The sequence below is a fragment of the Triturus cristatus genome, chromosome 5_1 (genome assembly GCF_964204655.1).
Source record: "Triturus cristatus chromosome 5_1, aTriCri1.1, whole genome shotgun sequence".
In the NCBI taxonomy this organism is placed as follows: Eukaryota; Metazoa; Chordata; class Amphibia; order Caudata; family Salamandridae; genus Triturus; species Triturus cristatus.
In genome coordinates, this window is record NC_140587.1 from 139,329,090 (window position 1) to 139,352,417 (window position 23,328).

The 23,328-nt window shown below is 44.2% G+C and overlaps 1 protein-coding gene and 1 long non-coding RNA gene across 2 annotated transcripts in view; one reads left to right on the top strand and one right to left on the bottom strand.

Annotated features, from left to right (window-relative positions):
- Positions 1 to 994: 994 nt before the first annotated feature.
- PARK7 (Parkinsonism associated deglycase) lies at positions 995 to 18,745 on the bottom strand. Its single transcript, XM_085604605.1, has 6 exons — positions 18,523 to 18,745; positions 6,607 to 6,708; positions 5,443 to 5,502; positions 4,935 to 5,004; positions 1,874 to 1,960; positions 995 to 1,512 (listed from the first exon to the last, which is right to left on the bottom strand). Exons 1-6 carry the CDS (start codon positions 18,610 to 18,612, stop codon positions 1,352 to 1,354), a joined length of 570 nt encoding a protein of 189 aa, XP_085460731.1. The 5' UTR covers positions 18,613 to 18,745; the 3' UTR covers positions 995 to 1,351.
- Positions 18,285 to 23,328, top strand: part of LOC146830413 (uncharacterized) — a 45,267-nt gene continuing 40,223 nt past the window's right edge. The window contains exon 1 of the long non-coding RNA XR_014961423.1: positions 18,285 to 18,421. This is a non-coding gene — a long non-coding RNA (uncharacterized LOC146830413). The remainder of the gene's footprint in view (positions 18,422 to 23,328) is intronic.

A 23,328-nucleotide genomic window follows, 5' to 3' on the forward strand; every position in this document is an offset into this window, starting at 1 on the left:
ATTCCAGCAATGGACATAATTGCTAGTAAGATTTTCTGGAGAAGTCTGGGAGTAAATCACTGCATTGGAGGGGCATTTCCCCTTACCTGGGTCAGCTATCCTAGGGCTCTCCTTTGGCGAGCCCACTGGGCCTCATGTCAGGCATGCAGTTTTATAGTGGAGGTGAGCAGCTAAACCGCTGACATCCCACTCAGCCCAGAAGTTATCCAAGACTGTGTCCGCTATCTCCCTCCTCACAAACGGGAAAGACCCACGATGGACCAGGAAGCAGTGCGGAGAGCAGTGAAATGCGGCACAACGGTGAGAGGAACAACAATTCAATAAATTGCCAAGATTGCCGGGAGTTAAAAGAAGTGCTCCTAAATTAGTGAAAGTTTTAAAATCGTGTCAGCTGCCTAACAGTAACGCGTCTGCATGGCCAATAAACCGTGTAGTTGTAGAAAATCTTTTCTCTCAGTACTAAAGTTTTCCCACCCAGCAATTGCGGTCACTAAATCCCTGTTCCCCAGGTTTGAATTCCCAGGGGATTGGATTTGGTGACAGTAATTCCTGGGTGGGGAAACTTTAGTATTGAGAACCCACTGCAACTACTGGGTTTATTGCCACCTTCCTCATAGTTTGGGCTATAAACGTGCAACTTTTTCATGGTTTCGAAATGTTCAATATCTCTTCCAGGGCATGCCTTTTATCGATGTTTTATTACAAGTAAGAGTAGTTCATGTTCTTTGCCAGTTATGCAATATTCGCTTCTCATGCTACTACCTTCGAAAACACTTGGTCTCTTCTGGGCTCGATTACAAACTGCACACATCAGCAAACCTCAGATATGTCAATTGCACAGAGGAGGAATCATTTAATGTCTTAGCATCCGATAACACAGCTTCAATCACAAGATTATTTTTTTAATAGATTAAAACAAGTAATTCTTAAAATATGGATGGTAAAAACTACAACCAGGACCCGTTTCCTAGGACAAAAGGATAAATACAATACGTGCCTTTCAACACAAAGTTCAGTTTATTCTTTATTTAAAGCAAAACCATGTAAATCATTGGAACTTAAAGAAACATTTTACGTCTGATTCTTAACCGTGCGTTTGTGTGAACTCCATACTCAAAGGAAAATTTGGAGAGAATCATATGCTATTTATAGCGCTAGAAAGCCAGTACCACAGACTGCTACACAAGACACGCCAGTTTGTCGCAGTCAGACTTTGTGGTAGGAGGTTTAAGGCAGACCCAATAGAAAATTCTAAATGTTGCTGCAAGCCAGAAAATGTGTTCTTTAAAGCAGGTTGAAATGATTTAAGTGCTCTTGTGGTCAAAGTGCTTCTGTGGTTGTCGAAGATGGACTAGTCCTTGAGGACCAGGGGAGCCTTTACTTTGCCAGCGGTCTCCGGGCCCAACAATGCTTCTACTATGGTAAGGGCAAACTCAAAGCTGGTGCCAGGGCCACGGCTAGTGATAAGGTTTCCGTCCTTCTGCACACGACTTTCAGAGTATTTGTAATGATCTGGGATTGGAAGCAAAAAGAAAAATGGTTTAAATGCCAGGCAAAGTTGCAGGGACAGACAGACAGAGAAACATACACACACACACATCATACCCATGTGAAAAATGAACTCAAGCAGCCTCGCTAAAAAGCTGTAAAGTTTGGGAATGTTATGTGGGCACATTAAACTAAAACCAATAATTCATTCCAGCTAGAAGTCACACAGACGTTTTCATGCAATGACCTAACATCAAGTCCATGCAGAGAGCAGACTTGTACAGATCGAGGCTTCATGCTCGCTTGAGGTGCTCCACCTGCAGCAGACCTCCAAGCTCTGGGCTTCATTCGCACCATGCTCATTATGAACAGCCATCATCCTTACCTCCAGCCATCATTTTATCTTTAGCCAACGGATGCGTGGTGACTGTTTTCCCATGGTGTATTCCATGTGCCAACAGAGCGGTGGGGCCTATGAAGAAGAGACGTGGAGAAGTGTTAAGTTAACAGAACACAGTGGTCAACAACTTCCGAACTACTATGACACAAAGATGATCTGTGGGTGTGGAGAACAAGACTAAGCATGATAGAAACGTGGCTCAGGTTTTGACTATTCTGGAAGAGAAGGGTGTTACTCTGAAAACAGAAACGTGCAAGTTTGGGGTGGAAAGTGTGGAATATTTAAGACACAAGTTGTCTGCGCATGGTGTGGAACTGAAAGCCATTCTTTATGCCCCTATTCCAGAGGCCAAGGAGCAGTTGCGATCTTTTATGGGTCTTATGGAATTCTATGCACAATTCATTCCCAGGAGTGCTGAGAGAACACATGCTTAGAGTGCCCTTCTCAAAAAGGGTGAGAAAGATGTATGGGAAGAGGAGTGTGGTGGCGAGTTTGAGGACATCAAACGCATAGTGGCTAAGGCTATTCCTCTCAAGCCATTCGATACCATGGATCACATCCTCGTCACCAGTGAAAGGAAGCACCAAAACCGGGCAGGTTTTACTTCTTAATTGGGCCCCTTTTTACATGACCAGCAGGGAAAGAGGTTACTGCCACCTGCCAGTATTCCATACCATTACATTCTAAACCATTGTGATGCCTTAGATTCCAAAGCAGAACCCAACAATAGTCAGATTTATAATGAAGTGAATAATTGTTGATTTAAAACACTGCATGGCAAACACAAATTAAAAAGCCTTAAAAAAACAGTAACTGTTGCACGTAAACTCAGGTTAGACCGATGAGAAAGGAATCTCACAAACTGCCAGCATTGTATGGCCATGTCTTTTACAACCCCAAATTCTGTAGGATTGCAAGTAGGGCTTCCGGATTTATGGTATTACATTTCCGTCTCTATTTATCCATATTTATTTTTGGACCATTTTATCTGTATTTATCCATATTTATTTTGTGTTTTGCATATAAATGTAGTTGTAAAATGACATTTCCATATTTAACTTATAGACGCGCACTCCTATGTCTATTGTGTTTTAGCTATTTAAGCTGCCAAATATTACATAATACCTCCACTGGATAATACTATCGGTATACCATAAATGTATGTTGACATATGCCATTATTTAAAGAAATGTCATCCTGTTTTTTAATTACCCATGCTATCCATCTGCTTAGCTGCTGGCCTATAATTCATGAAAGACAGCACAGATTGCCACTTAAAAGAAGCACACTGTTCTGTATTTATTCACTTAAAAAAAAAAATACAGACAGAAAACACATTATTTTCTATCTGTATTTATCTGTAAAAATACGTAAAAACAGAAAACAGGGAGCCTTAATTGTAAGTAAGCCTAAAACAGATTGCGAGAGTTAATACAGCACACACTAGAACAATAAGCAAGGTTTGAATAAATGTCAGCAGTAAGATTGACCCCCACAAGATGTTTACATCAGATGCCAGACAAGGGACAAACCATAATATCCATCAAACACAGTTTATAATATTACTTTTAACTCTAATGATTAGCAGTCTAACCAAAAGAACACACGTGTGGCAAGTGCCAAACAAGTACAGCCTGCTTTTCAGAATTGGCTGAGAATCCCAAACCTTAAATAGTGTGATATTTATCATTGCCTAGGTTTACTGAACTGGCCAGTTAACTCCAACCCCCCCCCCCCCCCCCCCGCTCCAGCACACTGGCTGTCGAAGGATGGCTCACTGGCATCCATCTGAAATAACTCCAGCTGTAACCCCAGCTGTAGCTTTTTGGATCTATAATTAAACGGCCAGAGAAAGGTCAAACGGCAACAGGTTTGTGTTACAAAAAAGTACAGAGAAGTGTCAGTCAAACTCGGAGCACTTCACATTGGAACCTGCAGACAGCTTAGCCAACACTCATGATCTGATCACCACAGTGAGGATACGTAAGAAATCTTTAAGTCACATAATTGCAGCCACAGACATTTGCGGACAGGCATAGTCGATAAAATACCTATTTAACGGGTCATAGCTGCATTCGGAACTCACAGAGTACAATCACTGAGTTTATTCATTGAGAAATTGATGAACAGAAAACTGGGCACCACCCCCTCTGAATCTGGTCCCAATCATTCACTGGCCGAGCAGTCAAGGTTCTGAAGTCGAAGGTGGGCCAGTTTCCAAGATGGCTCCCAAGATCAGGTGTGTGTGGACCAACTGCAGCAATCCCTATGGCGATTTTAACACTGGTGGTATTCTCACCACTCGCCCGCCACTGGTGCTGGAGACTAGACCTTGCAGATGCCCCTTTTGTTGGTCTTCAACGTCTCCCATCCACAGCCCCTTCCCTCACTGTTGGTGCCATACATCACTTTCTGGCGTTCCCTGTGCTCTACTTTGCAGGTTTCGTTGATTAAATGTTTACGCCCACTAACGTCTCCCAAGAGAGCCCTAAAGAAATGTCCTCCAAGCCCTTAAACCACCCACACAAATATTACATCAGGCATAAATTATCCACCTCTAAACTGAGTGATCCCACATGGTAGTTCCGGTGATAACGTGTCATGCAGACTTTCCCGCTAACACCCAGAATGCTCTTTTTTTTAAAAAAACGTATTTGCCCACTAAAGAAGAGGACTTGGTTTCCAACACACAACAGTAAGCTGCATCTCTGAGCAGCCAAACATTGCTCAACTACTCCACTACCACTAGGTACAAAAGAGGCCTGCATCTGCTACAAGTGAATAGCAAAATAAAGAATGATGTTCAATAGACTGGTGCAAAACAAAACTACGTGCTCGTGAGGCAAGCATCATGTGGCGAGTGCAAACTTTTGTACGGGACGGAACTTACTCAAAGAATATATCCGTTGAATATTATTACCCAACAAGCTGTGGGTAAACGGAATTCTTGTGACAGGGCAGTAAATGTGATGCAGAGAAAATTCTACAAATATAAAAACAATTATCCAGCCAGAATCAATACATGTTTTATTAAGCAGACTCATACCTGCACAGATTGCAGCGATAAGTCCCCCACTGCTCTCTTGGCTCTTCAATATCTCTTTGACCACAGGAGACTAGATGGAAGAAACCAGAAGCAACCAGCTTATTAAAGAGACCGAATCCCGAACAAACAACTTGCCACAAAAAGGGAAAAAGGGAGAAGCCTTAGCAATGAAGAAAAGAAAAAAAAAAGAAAGAAAAAAAAAAACACGCCTTGACCCTCACCCTCTCACAAATGCAGCATTATTAATGCCACAAATTCAGGTTATTAGGAACAGTGGATATCTAGGGCAAAGGAGGGAGCTGTGAAACATTAGAAGTATTGAGCAGCACAATGTGTGTGTACTGGCTCTATGCCATAGTTGCATGCCAGTCACACAGAGGTGCAGTACTAGCAACTAGAGTACTCAGATTATCTACAGTACAACATTCCCAACAAAGGAGGATTAATAAATAATTAAAACAAATAATCCCAAATATGTTAGGTGCAGAAAGATACTTTTTTTTTTTACCTCCGATAGATTCTGAGCACCCAGATTACCTCCTGGTAGAACCACAACATCATAAGGCCCCTAAAAGAGAAACATCTAACGTTAAACAACAAAAGTACTATATCTACCTCGAAGCCTCGAGGGCTTGGCAGATTTAATTACCAGGGCACGCGCTGTAGCTTGAAGGAAGAAGCTGAGAGAACACACTGCAGAAGGACCAACAAGCATTTGTTCCAAACACCGAATCTCACACTTGCTTTAAACCACACCATACTTTCAGACGTGTTAAACATTTCACTCAAAGAAAAAGAGCATGAGAGTAACATTACATGCCACACAACCAAAACTGGGAGTTATAATGTCTGACATCTGCATTAACCAATAATTCGAGAGACATTGGAAGGGTAGGGTGGTATTAACTTAAGATACTAGAATGCAACCCCAGTCTCAGATCAGTCACAGGCTTCTTCAACACCATTGGAAGATTAGTGGGGTAAGTGTGACAACAGTCGGCACATACATTGTGTACCACCTACTCACGAAACAGGCCAGTTTTGCTTCTGGTAAGCATTATTCATACATTATCATATTTGATTGCACACTGATGCAAATGCCAAAAGGATACTGGATTAGATGTGAACATTCCCAATCAAACATTTATTTACAAGCCTAGCGCATGTAAACTGGTGTCAGGATTTGACATGGTCTCAAAAGTAAATCTACACTGCACATCACACCTTTCCATATACTATAGGGGCTTTAGGATTGTGGTGTAAAACGAACAGAAACTATGCTGGACTTCATAATCTGTCTCAATGACTTAATATGCCATAACCATGTAACTAAACAGATTTGTCGCAGAGAAAAAGGACTGAGCTTTTCTTATTACACTCCTAAAAACCAGGACACACATTCCCTGGTTATTCACAAATACAAAAGATGAAAGGATAACACAAGCATTTGACTTTCTTGCATCTAGGCAACAAGGAGGCTGTGCTTTTGAGGGGTCAATACAGAAGACATCCCTTTTAGAACACATGAGATATGAAGCATTAAAATAACAAATCAAGGATTTGCTGCTTGCTTGGTAGTGGCTGTGAAGAGCTTCCACAGGAGCATATGGCTCTCTCGGTCAAAACAGTGATCCTGCTGGTCTTCCGTCCCCAATCCTATACCTCAACTTACCTCCTTCCTGGCTTCTTCAAGGCTTGTGTCTGGACATATAACAACATCACGGCTACATTGCACCGGATCCTTTCCCGCCAAGCCAGCGATTGTCACCTTAATCTACAATTCAAGAAATATATGCAATCAGAGACAGAGATTGCAAAGGGGATGCCGGCTATTCCAGGCCTGTGACATCAAACTTAGTCGACTGCGTGTGGAGAAGCATGCGCATCACTATTACAATAAAACCCCAACACCACTAAAGAGGCGATTTTTCTTTTCTTTTCATTAAACTACAAAAAGACAACATTTCCAATCACAATTCGATGGGGTAAATCACATTACAGTTATATTCATACGTATCACCGTTGTACAATATAATACCCGATATAGTAGTGTGGCGATTGTTATGGCGTTACGGGATCTTCTAAAGAGGGAACCACTGGAGGGACACATTACCACTGTAGTTATTCCATTTGCTCCATAGGTCAGTCCATTTTTTGGGGCATCCCCTGGCAACATATACAATTTTTTCCCGTAGCATACACCAGTCCATATCAGCTTTCCACTCCTCCAATTTGGGCGGCGTCCCAGCCCCCCACAGTCTAACCAGGTTCCTTTTGGCTACCATCAGCCCCAGTGTAACCCATATTTGGTCTGGTCTACTTAAATCAGTAGGTTCCCAGACTTTCAAAAGACATCTCTTAGCCTCAATTCCTATCACTAGCCCCTGGACCTCTCCGAGACGGGAAACAGCCTTTACTACACAACCGTTACAATGCATGCATTCCATCGCATGCCGTTGCAACGAAAAAGGTGTGCAGCAGTGGATAGAAGGTGTTGGATTTAACGCCAACACATTCCCTACTATTGCACACACTGGAGTTGGAATAGAAAATTAATCTATTCCAACTTCCAGCGCTCCCCTGACAGAAAGTCGGGGTAAAGGTTGGCGTTGCAACGGTATGTGATGTAAAGGCATGCATTGTAACATCACATATTCCTCAGAGACAATATTTCTGGATGTATACACATTCCCATAGGAAATGCATAAACGTACCAGCTTGACCAGATTGCCTTCTGCACATGCCCTTCTCTGCCCTGCCCATACTGACAAGCCGAGTCCCTGTGATGTTAATTCTATGGAGGATCTTCAATTGGACCAGTCGCAGCCTGGAGGAGATTGCCACTTCTCGTGAGGAGGCCAATGCCTCTTGCCACTCCTCCTCGTCAAGCTCCAACCCATCTCTCCCCAAGTGCTCCTGGATCAATTTGAGAGGATCTGGTGCGTTATTTACCAGCTTCTTATATGTAAGGGACAGCTTTCGTTTGTAGGTACCCATCGAGCAGCCCATCTTCCAACGGCGAGGACTCTGCGGGGGACACTCCCTTCTGCAACTGCGATGTTAGTGCAGGTCTCACCTGCAAATTTCAAAAGTATTCTGCATTCGCCAGGTCATATTCTTGTTTCAGGGTGGCGCATGAGATCATTTCTCCCTTCTGCCATAGGTCTCCTATTTTCGTGACCCCAATCAGATCCCACTTATCAAACCCCTTTGATCTTTTCAGGGTGCCCAATTGCTCAGAGTCCCACAAAGGAGTAGCCATCGTGCGCTTCTGTTAACTGTGTGCCACACATGTACTGAATGCCTGGTCGGTCCCGTTAGGGAAAATTTCTTCGGCTTAGAGTATAGGGCCATGTTGTAGTTACCCCCCGGTAATAACCATTTGTCCATCTTCTAACCTGGGTCATCCCAGTGACGGTACGTACACTGATTTATAGCTGCCAGGTGGGCCGCCCAGTAGTATTTCCTAATGTCGGGTAGCCCTATCCCCCCGTCATACCAACTCAAGACTAATTTTGGGAGAGCTATGCGAGGGCGATCATCCCAAAGCAGTTCCCTCTGGAGACTCTCTACCTCTTTGAAATATTTTGGCAGGACCGGAACTGGGAAATTTTGAAGCGCATAGAGAAAGCGTGGCAGTGACATTTGAACAACGCAGCCCTTCCTAACAATGAGAGTGGGTGAGTCCGCATAAAGAGAAATGCGGTCCTTCCACGGATCAGCCCACTTCAGTCCCCGGATTACTGGGTCTCTACGAATCCACGCCGCCAACGACTCCAGGGTAAGAGCAAAAAGCAAGGGAGACAGTGGACAAACCTGTCAAGTCCCATGGCTCAGTTCGAATACTCCAGATTTCTTATTATTAACGACCACTTGCGCTTAAAGAGGCGAATTTAAATCTTCTACGTTTCTCCGACCAGGGAAACGTTGGATAAGAAACCCACGGCCAAACCGCCAAAGTACCTCGAATGTAACATCCTAAAAATATGAAAGGGTGCTGTTTTGACAGGAATCTTGTGGAAGAATGTGCATCCTACAAAACGGTGGTGGATCACAGAGGGCTCACAAGTCCCCTTATGTTGAGACACCGATTCAAACTGCCTTCTCCGCCAAAAAACGGGAAACCAGAGGACTGTGAAGTAAATGTAAAGCCGCCAGCGTCCAAGCACTAGAATACCGATCACACTTTTGAAAGGATGCAGAAGCGCTACTTTTTTTTTTTTATTAAGTAGTTGACAGTTACATAGATAGTATTGTAAAAATATACTTCTATCAGAAACAATGCAAAGCAACCCACAGGATCGCCAGATTTGTGCCATTGTATGGTTTGTTTTTTCCACTGAAACTTTTCGGTTTTACAGGATGCCATTTGTGCGGTACGTCTCTGTCCCATTGTACACGGTGTAGGAAGCAGTCTCTGTTAATGGTATACCACTAGGTCCAGAGATTTCCCGGAAGTGTACAGGGCTCAATGTAAACCCCAAAGTGCTCTATAAGTTTTAGTGTGGGCGAGCAGCCTTAGGCCTAACACAGAGGAGCACAAGACATTCATTGGACAACATTTACCAATAAAGGACACACGACTCAAAAAGGAGATCCACACCAATTTTATAAAAATACGCTTTGTTTGAGTTTATTTTAATGCAAAAACAACAGTTGTTGGACAGAATGCAGAACAAGGTCATACATTCACCCCAGTACAGAGATCTGGGCCTATAGTTTTTTGCTCACTATGCCATTTCAGTTTGAACCCAGCCATATGCTAATCAGTCTAGACCCTGTGCCTCATGGGAACAGTCCTGCCCGAACTGCCAAGTCAGGTCCTCTCTGGACTGGAAACAAGCATCCTAGGACCGGTTTTGGGGTTTCACCCCTCTTCAGCCAGGATGGCTTGATTCCAGTGGCATGGAGAGCACGGGATCCACGTCTGGGCATACCAGTCTCACTCGGGTGACAAATGTCCAGACATGGGTCCCTTGCTCACTGTGCCAGAAGGGTGACGTACCCTGAAACCGGTCCCAGGATGCTTGTTTCCGGTCCAGGGAGGACCTGGCCTGGCAGTTCGGTCTGGACTGTTCCCATGGGGCACAGGGTCAAGACTGATTTGCATATGGCTGGGTCCAAACTGGGGTGGCGTAGTGGGCAAAAGAACGATGGCTTTAACCCAGATCTTTTGACTGGGGGAGAATGTTTGCATTGTCAGCATTCCGTCCATCATTTGTTTGCTGAGCTTATTTTAAGACCGCGAGCTTCGCAATAAGGTACGTACGTGTAGCAGAAAAAAGGACTTTCAGAAGTTGACAATGCAATTTTCAAAGACTTTAATGTTATCCCATGGAGGAAAACAATAATGCGGTTATACAGATACCAGAATTACAATTCCAGTCTTCGGGACCAAAGGTCAGCAAGGAGAAAGGGTCATGTGAAAAACTGCACTACCAGTAGTAGCACAGTGGTGGCCGGGTGCTAATGCAGAGTCGGGAGCCCAATGCTTTTCAAAGGAGAACTTGCTTCAGACAACCAGGCTAGATAGGATACAATTAGGACATTAACTTAATAGTAGTCACAAGAGTTCCCAAATGTATACATCAGAGAGTATACATTTTGAAACTGCAAACCAAAAGTATATTCACATCGGGCTTGTGGGCATGTAACACTTTCCAACTTCATAAACATTCTGGCGCCAACAAATTTGCAGAGGTGCTTAGCAGACTTGTTAGCTTGCGAGTCAATGGCTTCATTGCCCAAACGTTTACCTAATGCATTGGGAAGCGGAAATGGAGTATAACAGTAGCAATCCATTCAAAGCACTGAGGACGAAACGAAACTGCAGCGAGAGCATCTTCAAGCAGGCAGTAAGGCTATTGTGGAAGCTCTGGGACCTACAAGGGGGCTCGTGCAAGCCCCACAAACGCATCACAGTCGTGCATCCCCTCCTAGATGCACCCCATTGCAGCCACTGCCGCATACAGAGACGTTAAAAACGTCCACAATACCCAATGCCCTCACTGGAGTAAATCTCATGAAGTCTATAAACGTTCAACCCTCTTCGAACCCATCAGTCAAACACTGAAAAGGGGCTGAGCTAGGATTTTACAAGGGGACAATATTGGGACAAACCAGAGGACATGAATCTCCATTGCTGAATAAACAGGATAAGCCCTTTCCGTTTCTGGAACACAACACTGCTCATTCCATTGCTCAATAAAACAATGCCCATTTCATTCTATTACTGGACACAAACAGCCCACATTCCTTCCCATTACCAAATCACCAGACTGATTCAATTTTTTGAAACAAGACAGTGTACATTCTGTTCCACTATGAACAGTGTGTGCTCCTTTTTATCACTGAATTAAATCAGCAAAATTTCCCATTATTATATGAAATCAAGCACTATTTCCTTTCATGTACTTGAATGGCAGCTCCTGTTGCAGAATAAAACTGCACATTATTTTCCCTTGATAACAAACGTGCATATTCCTTTCATTCTGAATGAAACAATGCATGCCTTTTCCATTAATGAACACAACATTGTATTTTTACCACGACTTGAATAGAATATGCCCTGTGCCTTTGCCGTACTAAACAAAATAATGCACATTCCTTTATAATCTTTTACTAGAAAGGGTTTGCTGTCCTTACTTGTAGTAGCACGTCTATGGTAGGAGGAATTAGCCGGCCAGCCAGAACGTATAAGCAGCCTTGGCTCAACCTGACTCTTCGATGTGGGACTTAATAAAGTATCGGCTTCAGGCTTTACTTATTCCAAAGTTTGTGAGTAGCTGATGGTAGCCAGTGATGGTAGATATCTTAATAACCAGTTCATTGTATATTCAGGATGCGTTAGGTGTATGCTCCAAGTTCTGTCTTAAGGAGAGCTGTGGTCACGTGGTGTGTGGGATAGACTTACTACAGAATAAAGTCTGCATTCCTTCCTATTACTGAAGGAAACCGTACTCAGTTCCTTCTGTCAAATGAAATGAATACTTCAATATTTGATTACAGAACAAAATTGCACACTATATTTGATACCTGAATAAACCATATAAATAAAACTTTTTATTAATGCAATATGGCAATCGTAAGCTTGCAGCATGACAGAGGAGCAAAACCGACACCAATGACATCTAGTTATATGCATGGACTGGAATCCCCGTAAGGCAAACAACTTCCATTCTTCAAAGGCAGTGCATTTATGATCATTAAATTGGATAGTAGTAAACAGCTTTTATTTGCAGTGCTTTAACATAGAAGTGCGATATGAACCACTTATAAATTAAGTAGCTATAATATTGAAAAAATAATGCCTCTACTTTGTTCTAGAGAGCAAACGGGGTATATTATATTCCTGCAAAGCTTCTTTTAATGTCTCCAGCAAAATTGTATGTTCGTTTCCATCACGCAATAAAAACAGTGCTGGCTCCCTCCATCACACACTTTAATAAAACTGGCAACGGTGATTGTTTACAACCAAAAATCACTGCTTGATACACACAGAGGGCATCATCATCAATATGGAGAACATACGGCTCAGTGGACCATGCTCGCACCAGCAGACATGCAAACATATTTTAATGATGTTTGCCATTTGTGTAGGCATACTACAATGGGAGAAGTAGAATTATGGGATCCTGCAGCTGTGGTGTTTTCTGCATCACCCTGGATTTACAGCGCTCACACACAAAATCTGCAAGTTATGCAGCAAAAGGTTATAGCAATGCAAAAAAAAAAAAAAATCAAGTTTTGTTCCTAGCTCCGACTATTTAAAAGTTATTTGAAAAAGTGTCACGTGTGGTGCTAGGGTGACCAACTGGCATGGGGGCAAATTCAGGAAGGAGAGTTTAAAAATGCAGGGCAAAGGGTCAAAATTGAGGACAAAAATTCCAGACAAAAGGTATGTTTTATAGACACATCAGAGGAGGTCACGCGATGGTTATCTATTTATTTACCTATATACTAACATAAGTACAATTCAAAATACGTTTATATTATGTTGAGACAATCGTGCATCTCGCGGTTTTGACATGTGTGCAGCTTTGAGCAACAGTGCAGGTCTTTTTGTGGTATTTCATATGATCATGATCTATTTATATGGTTACTGGGTTGTCCAGCTTGATATTTTGTATACAGTTCATAGTCCTGAGCAGGCATGTTTGGTGAGAGAAGTGGCCAGGAGGATCCGCTCAGATGGACTTTGTTACTAGCATCTCATATCTGAGCGCCATTATGAGGTGTCACGCAGCACACATATAATGTAGATAATTAAGGCCTGCAGTGTTGGACTACAGTGCAGTTCTCTGAGTGGCCGGCTTTATGTGTCCGATCGCTTCAGGTATTCCATGTCTGTTCAGCTGGTGATTACTGGTTTAGGGCTGGTACAATACTGAGTGATTGATAAGATCCACAGCAAACAGTTGTAAGCAGTATTAAGGTGTGATTAGCATGAAAAACAATCAAATAATATTGGGATACAATATGCCACGTAATTTGATAATTAGTCAATCAAGCGGTGTAATTCAGTCCGCTGCACTTAACCCATTAACAGAACAGCAATCCAAAACATTTCGCCCTAGGGTTTTGTTCGGCTAAAACTTAAGACTATGTTAAACTTCTCCAGCTGCCCCTTTGACCACTTGATTCTTCTTGCTCATGCGGTTATTCCGCTTTCCTTCCATTTCTTTCTTCGCCCTTCTCCACTTCTTTATCACCATTTCTCCAGCCAATTCTATGGCAGGACGGAGGCGAGGATTATGCATATCTTCCTCCACTTTATTATGCACAACAGGTTTAAAGAAACATTCAAATAAACACAATAAACATCAAGGACTACATATCCCATGAACCAGAGGGGTAGTCTCTATGGTAACAACAGTCCACTTTCATGACAGTCCACCACATATATCGCCATGACGTCCCTTCCGCTTCCTTCATTGCTCGTCAGTTAAGTGGCCACTCTTTTTCATTCCTACGCTTGTCTGACGGGTTTCTACTTTTGTGCATAGCAGTGATTGTATTCTTGATTGGTTTCACTGGTGTACTGATTGGTGCGGTAGCGCAGCAGGCTCCTGCCCGAGCGCTTTGTTTTCCCCCATAGACGCCGTTCCTGGCAGTGAGCGCTTCGGGGTTTCCGTGGTGCGTCATTGCCGGTGGGGGCAGCTCTGCCGAGCACTTTAATGGTGGTGAGGCGCAATCGAGTGCGCAGGTGCTGAGCCTGTGGCCGGCCCATTACTCGTCTAACTCTCTCCACAGACACCGCTTGCGGTGCTTTTCCCCATAGCGCGCTAGCAGCGCCACCTGCTGGGCGTTTTTTCTCTCGTTCTGAGAGACTGACGGCTGGAATTTTTTCCTTGCTGCCTTGAGCACTGGAGAGGGGGCTGCCTGCTTTATCTTTCAGGCGTTTTGTTGTGCTCTCACCCTCATAATTATGTCTTCTGAAGACCATTTCTATTCCTCCATTCATGAGGCTGAAGAAGAATGGCCTCCTCAATGCCTCCCTCCTGCGGTAGACCATGCCCTCTGACATGCCATCTCGAGGGCACTGGCCCCCCCTGCAGAATAGAGTAGATCAGTTGGCTAGGTGTATCCCAGGGATGTTTGGGGCATTCGGACATGTTTGAGCCCACGCACATTTACCCTCCCAGGTCATCTGAATGGTTCCCTGACGCCTAGGTGGCGGACTACGTGGCGGCTAAGATTCGCCAGCCTCTGGAGAGGGAGGTTCGCACACGTATGAGGGGCGAATGTCCCCGGCCTTCGCTTAAAGGAAAGGTAGCGCTTACTCAGGAGATTGATGATAAGCTGTGTACCTTTTTTTCCACGTACATGCGTGATCCCAAGAAGGGTATAGATAGGTCCTGGAGAAATTGTCAGGATAAACTCCTTGACGTGGTAAGTCCCTTAACCCAGATTATCCAATTGGCAGAGCGGTCGAAAGAATCTGGAGACCCTTTGCCGACTGACAGTCGCGGGTTGGGCGCAGCGGGCGATTTGCCTTCTGGGCAATGCGAACTGTGCCCTGGCAGTGGAGAGGAGAAGATCACTCCTGATAAAGGTGGACCCGAAGCTAGGCAACTTGGCGACCTCTGAGGCGGGCCCCGTGGCTCAGGGAAAGCTGTTCTGGGACCCGTTTGTTAAGGAGCTGAACAAGTTTGTCACCACCTTTTCGGCCCTGGACAAGGCTTAGGCCTCTATAAAGAAGATCTTTCCGGGGCGTGTTTTTGCCTGGAATGGTCGGGCGATCTTCGGGTCGGCCCCGGACTTAGTGATCGAATCGGATGCCAGCCGACTGGGCTGGGGAGCCCAGTGTGGCAGCATATCGATGGGGGGCAGATGGTCGGAGGAGGAACTCCGGTTACACATCAATTGTCTGGAACTGCTGGCGGGATCCTTTGCAGTGAAGTCCATGACCAAGGACAGGATCTCTTGTTGCATCCTTCTGAGGATGGACATCTCAGCAGTGCGGTACATCAATCGACTGGGCGGGCCTCGCTCTCGGGCCTTGTCCAACCTGGCGAGGGACTTCTGGCATTATTGCCTTCAGAAGCAGATTTCAGTGACGGCAGAGTACCTTCCCGGTTTGCAGAACTCTGAGGCGGATTGGCAATCCAGGAATTTATGGATTCCAGCGACTGGCAACTCGATCGGGCAGTCTTCCTGGCTTTGATGGCCAGATGGGGTCCATGTACCCTGGATCTTTTTACCTCTCGACTGAATCACCAGCTTCTGCGCTTCGTCAGCTGGAGACCGGATCCGGAAGCCATAGCGGTGGATGCCTTTCTGCAGGACTGGTCGAGGGAGTTCCCTTACGCCTTTCCCCCTTTCATGATGATACCCAGGGTGGCAGCCCAGGTTCATCGTCCGGTAGCATCCATGGTACTGATTACACCGGTTTGGGGAGCGCAGGCCTGGTTTCTGACGCTAATGGAATTGTCGTGGGACTGTCCGATTCTTCTGCCCTCATTCCCTTCAATCCTCCAGGATCCCCAGGGGAACCTTCTCACTCTGGTGCTTCAGGGCCATTTACCTCTCATGGCGTGGAAGATATCAGGGACGTTGGAAAGACTACCAACTTTCTTCGGACGCTGAGCACCTCATCCAGCAAGCCTGGGCATCAGGAACGATCAGGCGTTATCGCTTGGCTTGGCGACGGTGGCACAGTTGGTGTCTGGAGAGACACTTGGGATTCCGTGGGGGCATCAGTTACTCATATCTTGAATTTTTTGGCAGAGTTGTCCCGAAGCGGCTTGGCATACCGGACGGTTAATTCCTTTAGTTCAGCCATTTCCTCTGGACATCGCAATATCGAGGGCAGACCGGCGGGGGAACACCCTTGGGTTTGTAGATTGATGCGGGGCATCCGGTTGTCTAAGCCGCCGGAACCTAGATATTCAGGCCTTTGGGATGTCAACCAGGTTCTGAATTTCCTGTTGGGTTGGCAGGATAATCAATTTTTATCCTGCAAAGAACTGTCCGCTAAGTTAGCTATTCTCCTATGCCTCATCTCATGTAAAAGGGTGTCAGACGTCAGGGCTCTAGACATCACTGCTAGGGATTTTACTCCGGATGGAGTTACCTTTACCATTTCTCGGAGAACGAAAACCAATACCAGGTCAGTATCTTATCCTTCCTTTCCGGATCATCCTAAGTTGTGTGTGGTGAGATGCATTAAGGCATATGAGGAAGTGACCTCGAAACTTAGGCCCCCTGGTGAGCGGCAATTGCTTATCGCTTTGCAGAAACCATTCAAGGCGGTTTCTTTTCCCTCTATAACCAGGTGGGTACGCTGAATTATGTCTGAGGCAGGAGTGGATGTGAGTAGGTTTGGTGCACACTCCACAAGGGGGGCCATGGCGTCGAAGGCCATTCAGGTAGGTGGTAGATTGGAGGATATTATGAATGAGGCAGATTGGTCGTCTGAGTCTACCTTTAAGAGGTTCTACTTTAAGCCTATCTCGGAGGCAGCGCCCTGGTTGTAAGTAAGCTTTGAACTTGCATAATCCTCGCCTCCGTCCTGCCATAGAATGAAAAATGTCCTAGCTTATGAGAAGGAAATTTTAAATTCTATTAAGGACTAGGAGGTGAGGATTATCCCTCCCTGAGTTTATTTCATTATCTCCCCACCCTGGAGATTTCCGTTGGTAGTAAGTAAGTTCTTTCTTGGTTATTGTTGTTCAGGAATTGACATGTATTATTGTTGACTTGAACTTATGTCTTTGAATGCATTGCATTTTCTATGCTGTTCTCTGTTTTGACTTTGTTTCTTTTGAGACTGTGATGATCGTTCCCCTTTTCGGAACCGGGTAACAGGATTATTTCTTTGTTTCAGGGAATGATCAAAAATTCGAATGAGGTGGCGATTGCAGCTTAACAACCTCCAGTGAAGAAGAGGAAGCGGAAGGGACGTCATGGCGATATATGTGGTGGACTGTCATGAAAGTGGACTGTTGTTACCATAGAGACTACCCCTCCGGTTCATGAGATATGTAGTCTTTGATGTTTATTTTAATATTTCTTTAAACCTGCTGTGCATAATAAAGTGGAGGAAGATATGCATAATCCTCGCCTCCTAGTCCTTAATAGAATTGAAACTTTCCTTCTCGTAAGCTAGGACATTTTTTCATTCTTCCTTCACAGTCGGTAAGCATCAATGCACTTTCAGCACCCCCTCACACGTATCAATTTCAGCAGCTGAAGTGCATAAACAGTATGGGACCTGTGATCCTGAGCACAAATGGGTGAGTGAGGCAAAGTAAGACGAAGAACTAAAAAGATAAAATATTGTTACTATATTGTTGGACTTTCACGCATAAGTAGCATGTGGATTATAATGCACACACCTATCAAACCTATGTTCACAGCGCATGGGACCACCTTCTTTCCTTTTCATCTGAAGCAACTCAATGTGGTCATTAACAGCGCAGGAACAGGTATCCTTCACCAAAGAATACGGGGATTGTTTTGATCCAAGTAAAAAAGCGTGGGAATGTTTTCCAAATCGCTCCCACGCCCTTTTTTTGTTGTTGCAGATTTATATAGCGTGAACTTTAACCGATGGAAGAGCTTTACAAGAGCACCAAGTTACGTTACACAATGACACATTATTCAACCTCTGCTCTCTTCCATTTCTTTACCCCCCCCCCCCCCCCAACTCTCTCTTGCCCATACATACTGCTTACCCCTCCACATAATATCACCGCCTCCAACCCCCGCAACAGGGGAGTTGCGCGGAGACCCCCCCCCCCCCCATTCTTCCCAAGGCCAAATAATATATGCGAAATATGGGAGACTCGGGGCCCCTCTTCGATAATCTGCATGAGGAATCCCATCATTTTGCGTTAAGTCATTTGTGGGGAGAGGATGTGGCCTTACGGCCAGAGCACGGAGAACCAGGTTCGAGTCTCGGCGTCAGCTCAGCATCCTGTGTTTATAGAAGAAATCACTTCATCTCCCCGTGCCTACCGAAAAAATGAATGTGTTCTTCTTGGGTAACGTAATCTTTTGCTCATATAAGGACCTTCGGGTAGAGCTCGTACTACATAAATCTACACAAAAAAAGTCCCACACCTTAACCCTTGCCGTCACTTACCCCGGCCCTCCGCATGATGTCGGCCGGGATAACGGTTTCCATCTCCTCGGCCCCTTTGGCCAGTATGAGCAGTGCCCTCTTGGTCGCCATGACGGCTCAAGTGAAAGTCCAGCAGAACTTTTAACAGCTGACAAGGAGCGCGCCACAGCCGCCGCAGACCCAGACACAGACGAGGGAAACAAGGCAGGTGCTGCTGTCAGGCTCACGCTTCCCCGCCCCCTCCATCATGTGAGCTGGCATGAGAGCGGCCATCTTGAAATGGTGCCCTCCTTACTACACCCCCATCACGTCCTGCTTTCAAATCACATATTTAGCAAAATATAATCATCAATGCGCGCCTTCAACTAATTCAAAAATAATAAGACGTATGTAGCGCACATTGACTTTGATACATAAAAATATTATAATTTAAATCAAATATTTACTTCGGACCTGGCATGTCAGGTAATGCTAAAAAGAGGCAGTTTTAAACCAAAAATTAGACTTCAACTTAGAAATTTATATTAGCAGAATGTTTGAGGTTATACGAAACGGGGCTCAACAGAACTCTAACTTGGCTACATATTGTACTGGAAATGGTGGCGCGCGCTATGTCCGACACCAAAGGAGGACTCTGGTTGGAGGAACCGTAGGGAGAGTTCGTCCTCAAAGGCGTGGTATTTGGTAGCAATCACGAACTATTTGAGATTGGTTTTAATTGTTGCGATAGCCACAAACAATAAACTAAATCCAGCACCCAAAAAATGACAAACAGCGAAGAATTAAAAATATTCGTCAGTTGCCATTGATTGATATACATTTAACGTAGTTAAGCAAAGATGTGACAATTTAGAATTTATACAATGCCTAATGTTTTAATCAGCCTTTAATTAGAGAACATAAGGATTTCTCAAGTGCAAATTTTTTATATTTTAAAACGAATGTTTTATTAGTGCTTTTGAATGGCAGTGTACAAAAGTAGTGGCAACAGGTAGCCAAATAAACAAGGATAGAAATGACATAATATACAAAAACAGATTTCAAAACGTGCAGATGCCTGGGTGGAGAGAATACAACTAAGTGTCTGGTGAAAATATTTTACTAAATGCAAACAGGTAAATTCAACGCTCCCTGGATACTCAATTTCAAGTGTTAAAAGATCACCCAGTCTAACAAGCGTGAAAAGAATATCCAGTCTAGGTTTTAGGTTTCGCCTAGGCAGCGCTTGCTTCGAGAGACATGCTGTATTCAGGATATACGCAAATGATACACAGGATATGGGCATGAAGCTCCGTCCACTTTCCGCCCTTCTTTTTAATTGGCTTCTGTCCGTGTACTTTTTATATGGTGGCTTTTCATTGGTCAAAAGGCTTAGTAGTCCCTCCTTAGTACCACTTTTTTAGGTCTTGCCTGCGCTACATAGGAGACCTTTAGCCGTCGTACAGCTCATTTTCGAAGCACATACTCGTGCTTGTGGTGACATACAGCTTGCGGGAGTGCGCAGCGGCGCGCCACAAGCACAAGTATGTGCTTTGAAAAAGAGCAGGCTGCACGCGCACGCACACACCTTCGCCATGCTTTAAGAAAAAAAATCCTTTTAGAGCGCACGTGCACGTGCTTGTCTTATTGGGTGTACCGTACCCTGACTCCCATGCACCCGTTTATGTGGCTGTTATTAATGACACCACCTTCCTCACGTAGCAAGTCCCTGACTCATACTCCGATTGTGTGACTTACTCTGCCTGCACTACACACACAATTCTGCTGTCCAATTTGTATGGCATTATGTGGCTGTTCCTGTCAGGACACCTCTGTATGCGGTTAGCCTCCTTTTCAAATTCTGCTATAGTAGTTCATTAACCTATCTAGGTTGACCAAATGCCCAAAGCTACATCTCCACCTGCTCGCTTTTCTTCCTTTTAAGGTCTACATATGGATTCTTGTCTAAAGGACTCATTCAAACCTTCCAGCTTTCAGGGTGAATGGAAACATACTGCATTGTCATATTTCTCTTTCTTTCTTCCTGCTTGAAATTCTCAAGTGCTCCTAGGCAGTCCACTTTGGTGCGAGTGCTTCATGAAAGAATAGGGATGTGACTTCAACAGAGAAGTCACAGGCGTCCAGCATTCTGTGATTTTATGTGTAGTATACTTATGGTGCCCGTCTCATATTCTGTGAATTTACCTCTGTGTGCCCTGTGTTACTTCCCACTGATCCCATCCTCCCCATGAGTGCTTACAGTGAACGCTCATTTACACTTCTACCTTCACATATGTTAACACATACAAATGCCTCTCTGTAAAGTGGCTTGTAAATGTGTCTGGATGCCCACTATGCAAGACAGACACTATGGAAGAAAGGGGAAACAGCAAAGAGCACAGCAAGTAAATAGATGGACAGATGCTTTAAAAAGCAGAGAAGCATTAACATCCTGTTGGGAACAGATACAATATAGTTATGAGGGTATAGGGATCCATTGAGGGGCATAAAAGCATCAGTACTGTGTAGAGGAAGATGCAGAGGAAACAAAATAATGGCAACTTGTTATGTAGTAATGAAAACGGATTCATCAATGCTTAAGAGCTCAACAGTAAGTACCAAAACAGGGCATTCTGTGAAAGGGATATCTAATGTATACTACTACTGGTAACAATCCCATTAATTTCAGATTAAAAAGAAGCGGTGACAAGAGTATGGATAATCATTTTCATAACTATTGCAAACAGAACCAATCTGGCATGGTTTCAGAAGTACAACAAGCATTTGCAATGGAATAGATCTCGCATTTGTGACATTTTAAGCTATTGGCATTGTAAATGACAATGCCTTTTATTTCGATCTTTTCAAAACACATAGATAAAAGGTTTGTGATTTACAATGCCAGTAGCTCAAAGTCTCGGAAATGCAAGACTTATTGCATTGCAAATGCTTGTCTCTTCCTATAACCTGCCACGAGGACACCCCTTGTTACATGTGTTGTTACTCAGTATGTTTTAATCACAGCATTGGAGCACTATTTTCTTAAATGGCTTTCTCCTGCCTGCCGTTGCTGGCAGGACACGCTTTTCCCCAATGCTTTTTAAATGTATTTAACCTGCACGGCACACCTCAGCTGGAATAATGGCGGCCGCAATTTTCTTTTGTTAGTTGCGATCACGGAACACGGTTATATGCCCTTTTTCCGTTTCTTTACTTTTGTTACCGTAGCAACACACCCGCTTTAGCTTTAACCCGTTTGCTGCATGCGTCGGCCAACGGCCGTCGCGAGCACTACCTCCGTAGTGCTGTGCACATCCGTTGGCCGACGCGTCCCAGCCCGCACACGGAAACGTCCGCACCGCGGCGGATTTTACGCCGCGGTTAACGAGTCAAACATCTTAAGCTAAAGCGCAGGTGCCGCGATTGCTTAAAAAGTAAAGACCTAGAAAAAAAATCGTCCCATTGCCTTTTTTTATAAGTCTTTACTTTTGAAGCAATCGCGGCACCCACGCTTTAGCTTAAGATGTTTAAAGCTAAAGCGCAGGTGCTTCCATTGTAACAAACGTAAATAAATAGTAAAAAAACGTGTCTCTGCCATTTTTTTTTCTATTTGTTTACTTTTGTTGTAATCGCTGCATCTGTGCCGCGATTGATTTGCAATGCAAAAGCCCTTGCATTACTGAAAGTTTAAGCTATTGGCGTTGCATTATTATTAGCAACGCCAATAGCTCAAACATTCAGTAATGCAAGACCTTTTGCATTGCAAATGCTTGTTTATGTTGCATGCTGGGATTTATTGCCCTTTTTTAACCAATTAAAATGCCATGACTGCAATGACCCATACATGCCAACTTTTTTAAACTGAAAAGTAGGAGAGTTTGAAAACAAATCAGGGAATATATTTTCCCCATTAACTTATATTGAAGCAGAGGAAATATATGGTGGAGACAGCTAAAATAAAGCCGTTTTTGGCTTCAATAACAGTGAGTCTCTCTCCTGAATCGGGTCTGTAGGGTAGTCTGAGAAAGAGTGGCCAACTTCCATTATCAATTTGCGAGTGCAAGAAATTGTGTTTTTGATTGAGGGGGTGAAACCCCTTCTCAAGCAACAACCACAATTGTTGTCAGGGTGAACCATCGAAGTTACTAAATTAACCTGTGCTTAACCTTCTGGTAGCTTGGTACTTAAACAGTCAGGCTTAACTTAGAGGCACTGGTTTAAGTATTTATGGAGCATTCAAACAGTAATAAAGTGAAAACCCCATTCAAGAAAAATCCCAAACCAATTTAGAAAAAATAGAGTAGATTTAAATAAATGAAATTATATCAGCACGACAAAAATGTAATCTGTAGAAATGAAGAATTGCAATTTCTAAATTTTAGGTAAGTATAGCTCCTAAAAGCACAAAGCGCCACTCGTGGTCATCTGGTAGTGCTAGCCTAGAAAAAAAACACAATTTGAGGATGACCGCGAAGGAGCGTAGACTGGATACAGGGATCAGGTTAGTCCAGCTGAAAAAATTACTTTCTCAAAGTCCGGGACGAAGAGCTCCATTTACGGTGGAGGAGACCGTGAGGAGGAGGGAGAGCGTTGCGAATGGTTGTCGCTGTAGCGCAAAGAGCAGGCCGGGCAGCATAGGTTACTGATGATGTAGCGCAAAAAGACAGTCAAGTGCCATGGATGGTCATTGCTGGAGCTTTACGTTGGCAGTCACTGTGGGCTGTCTTTGCTGTAATGCGAAGTGCAGATCTCTCGCCGTTTGTCGCTGGGGGTCAATGTAGCACAAAGAATCAAGTTTACCGGAGCTATGCAATGTGGGTCATTGCCAGCAGCAGAGTCGGTCACGAA

Coding starts and splice junctions, on each gene's coding strand:
- PARK7 (XM_085604605.1), bottom strand. CDS start 18,612: ATGGCGACCAAGAGGGCACTGCTCATACTGGCCAAAGGGGCCGAGGAG. Junction 6,709..18,522: donor ACATCATGCGGAGGGCCGGG/GTAAGTGACGGC, acceptor CTTGAATTGTAG/ATTAAGGTGACAATCGCTGG. Junction 1,513..1,873: donor AGATAAAATGATGGCTGGAG/GTAAGGATGATG, acceptor TTCCAATCCCAG/ATCATTACAAATACTCTGAA.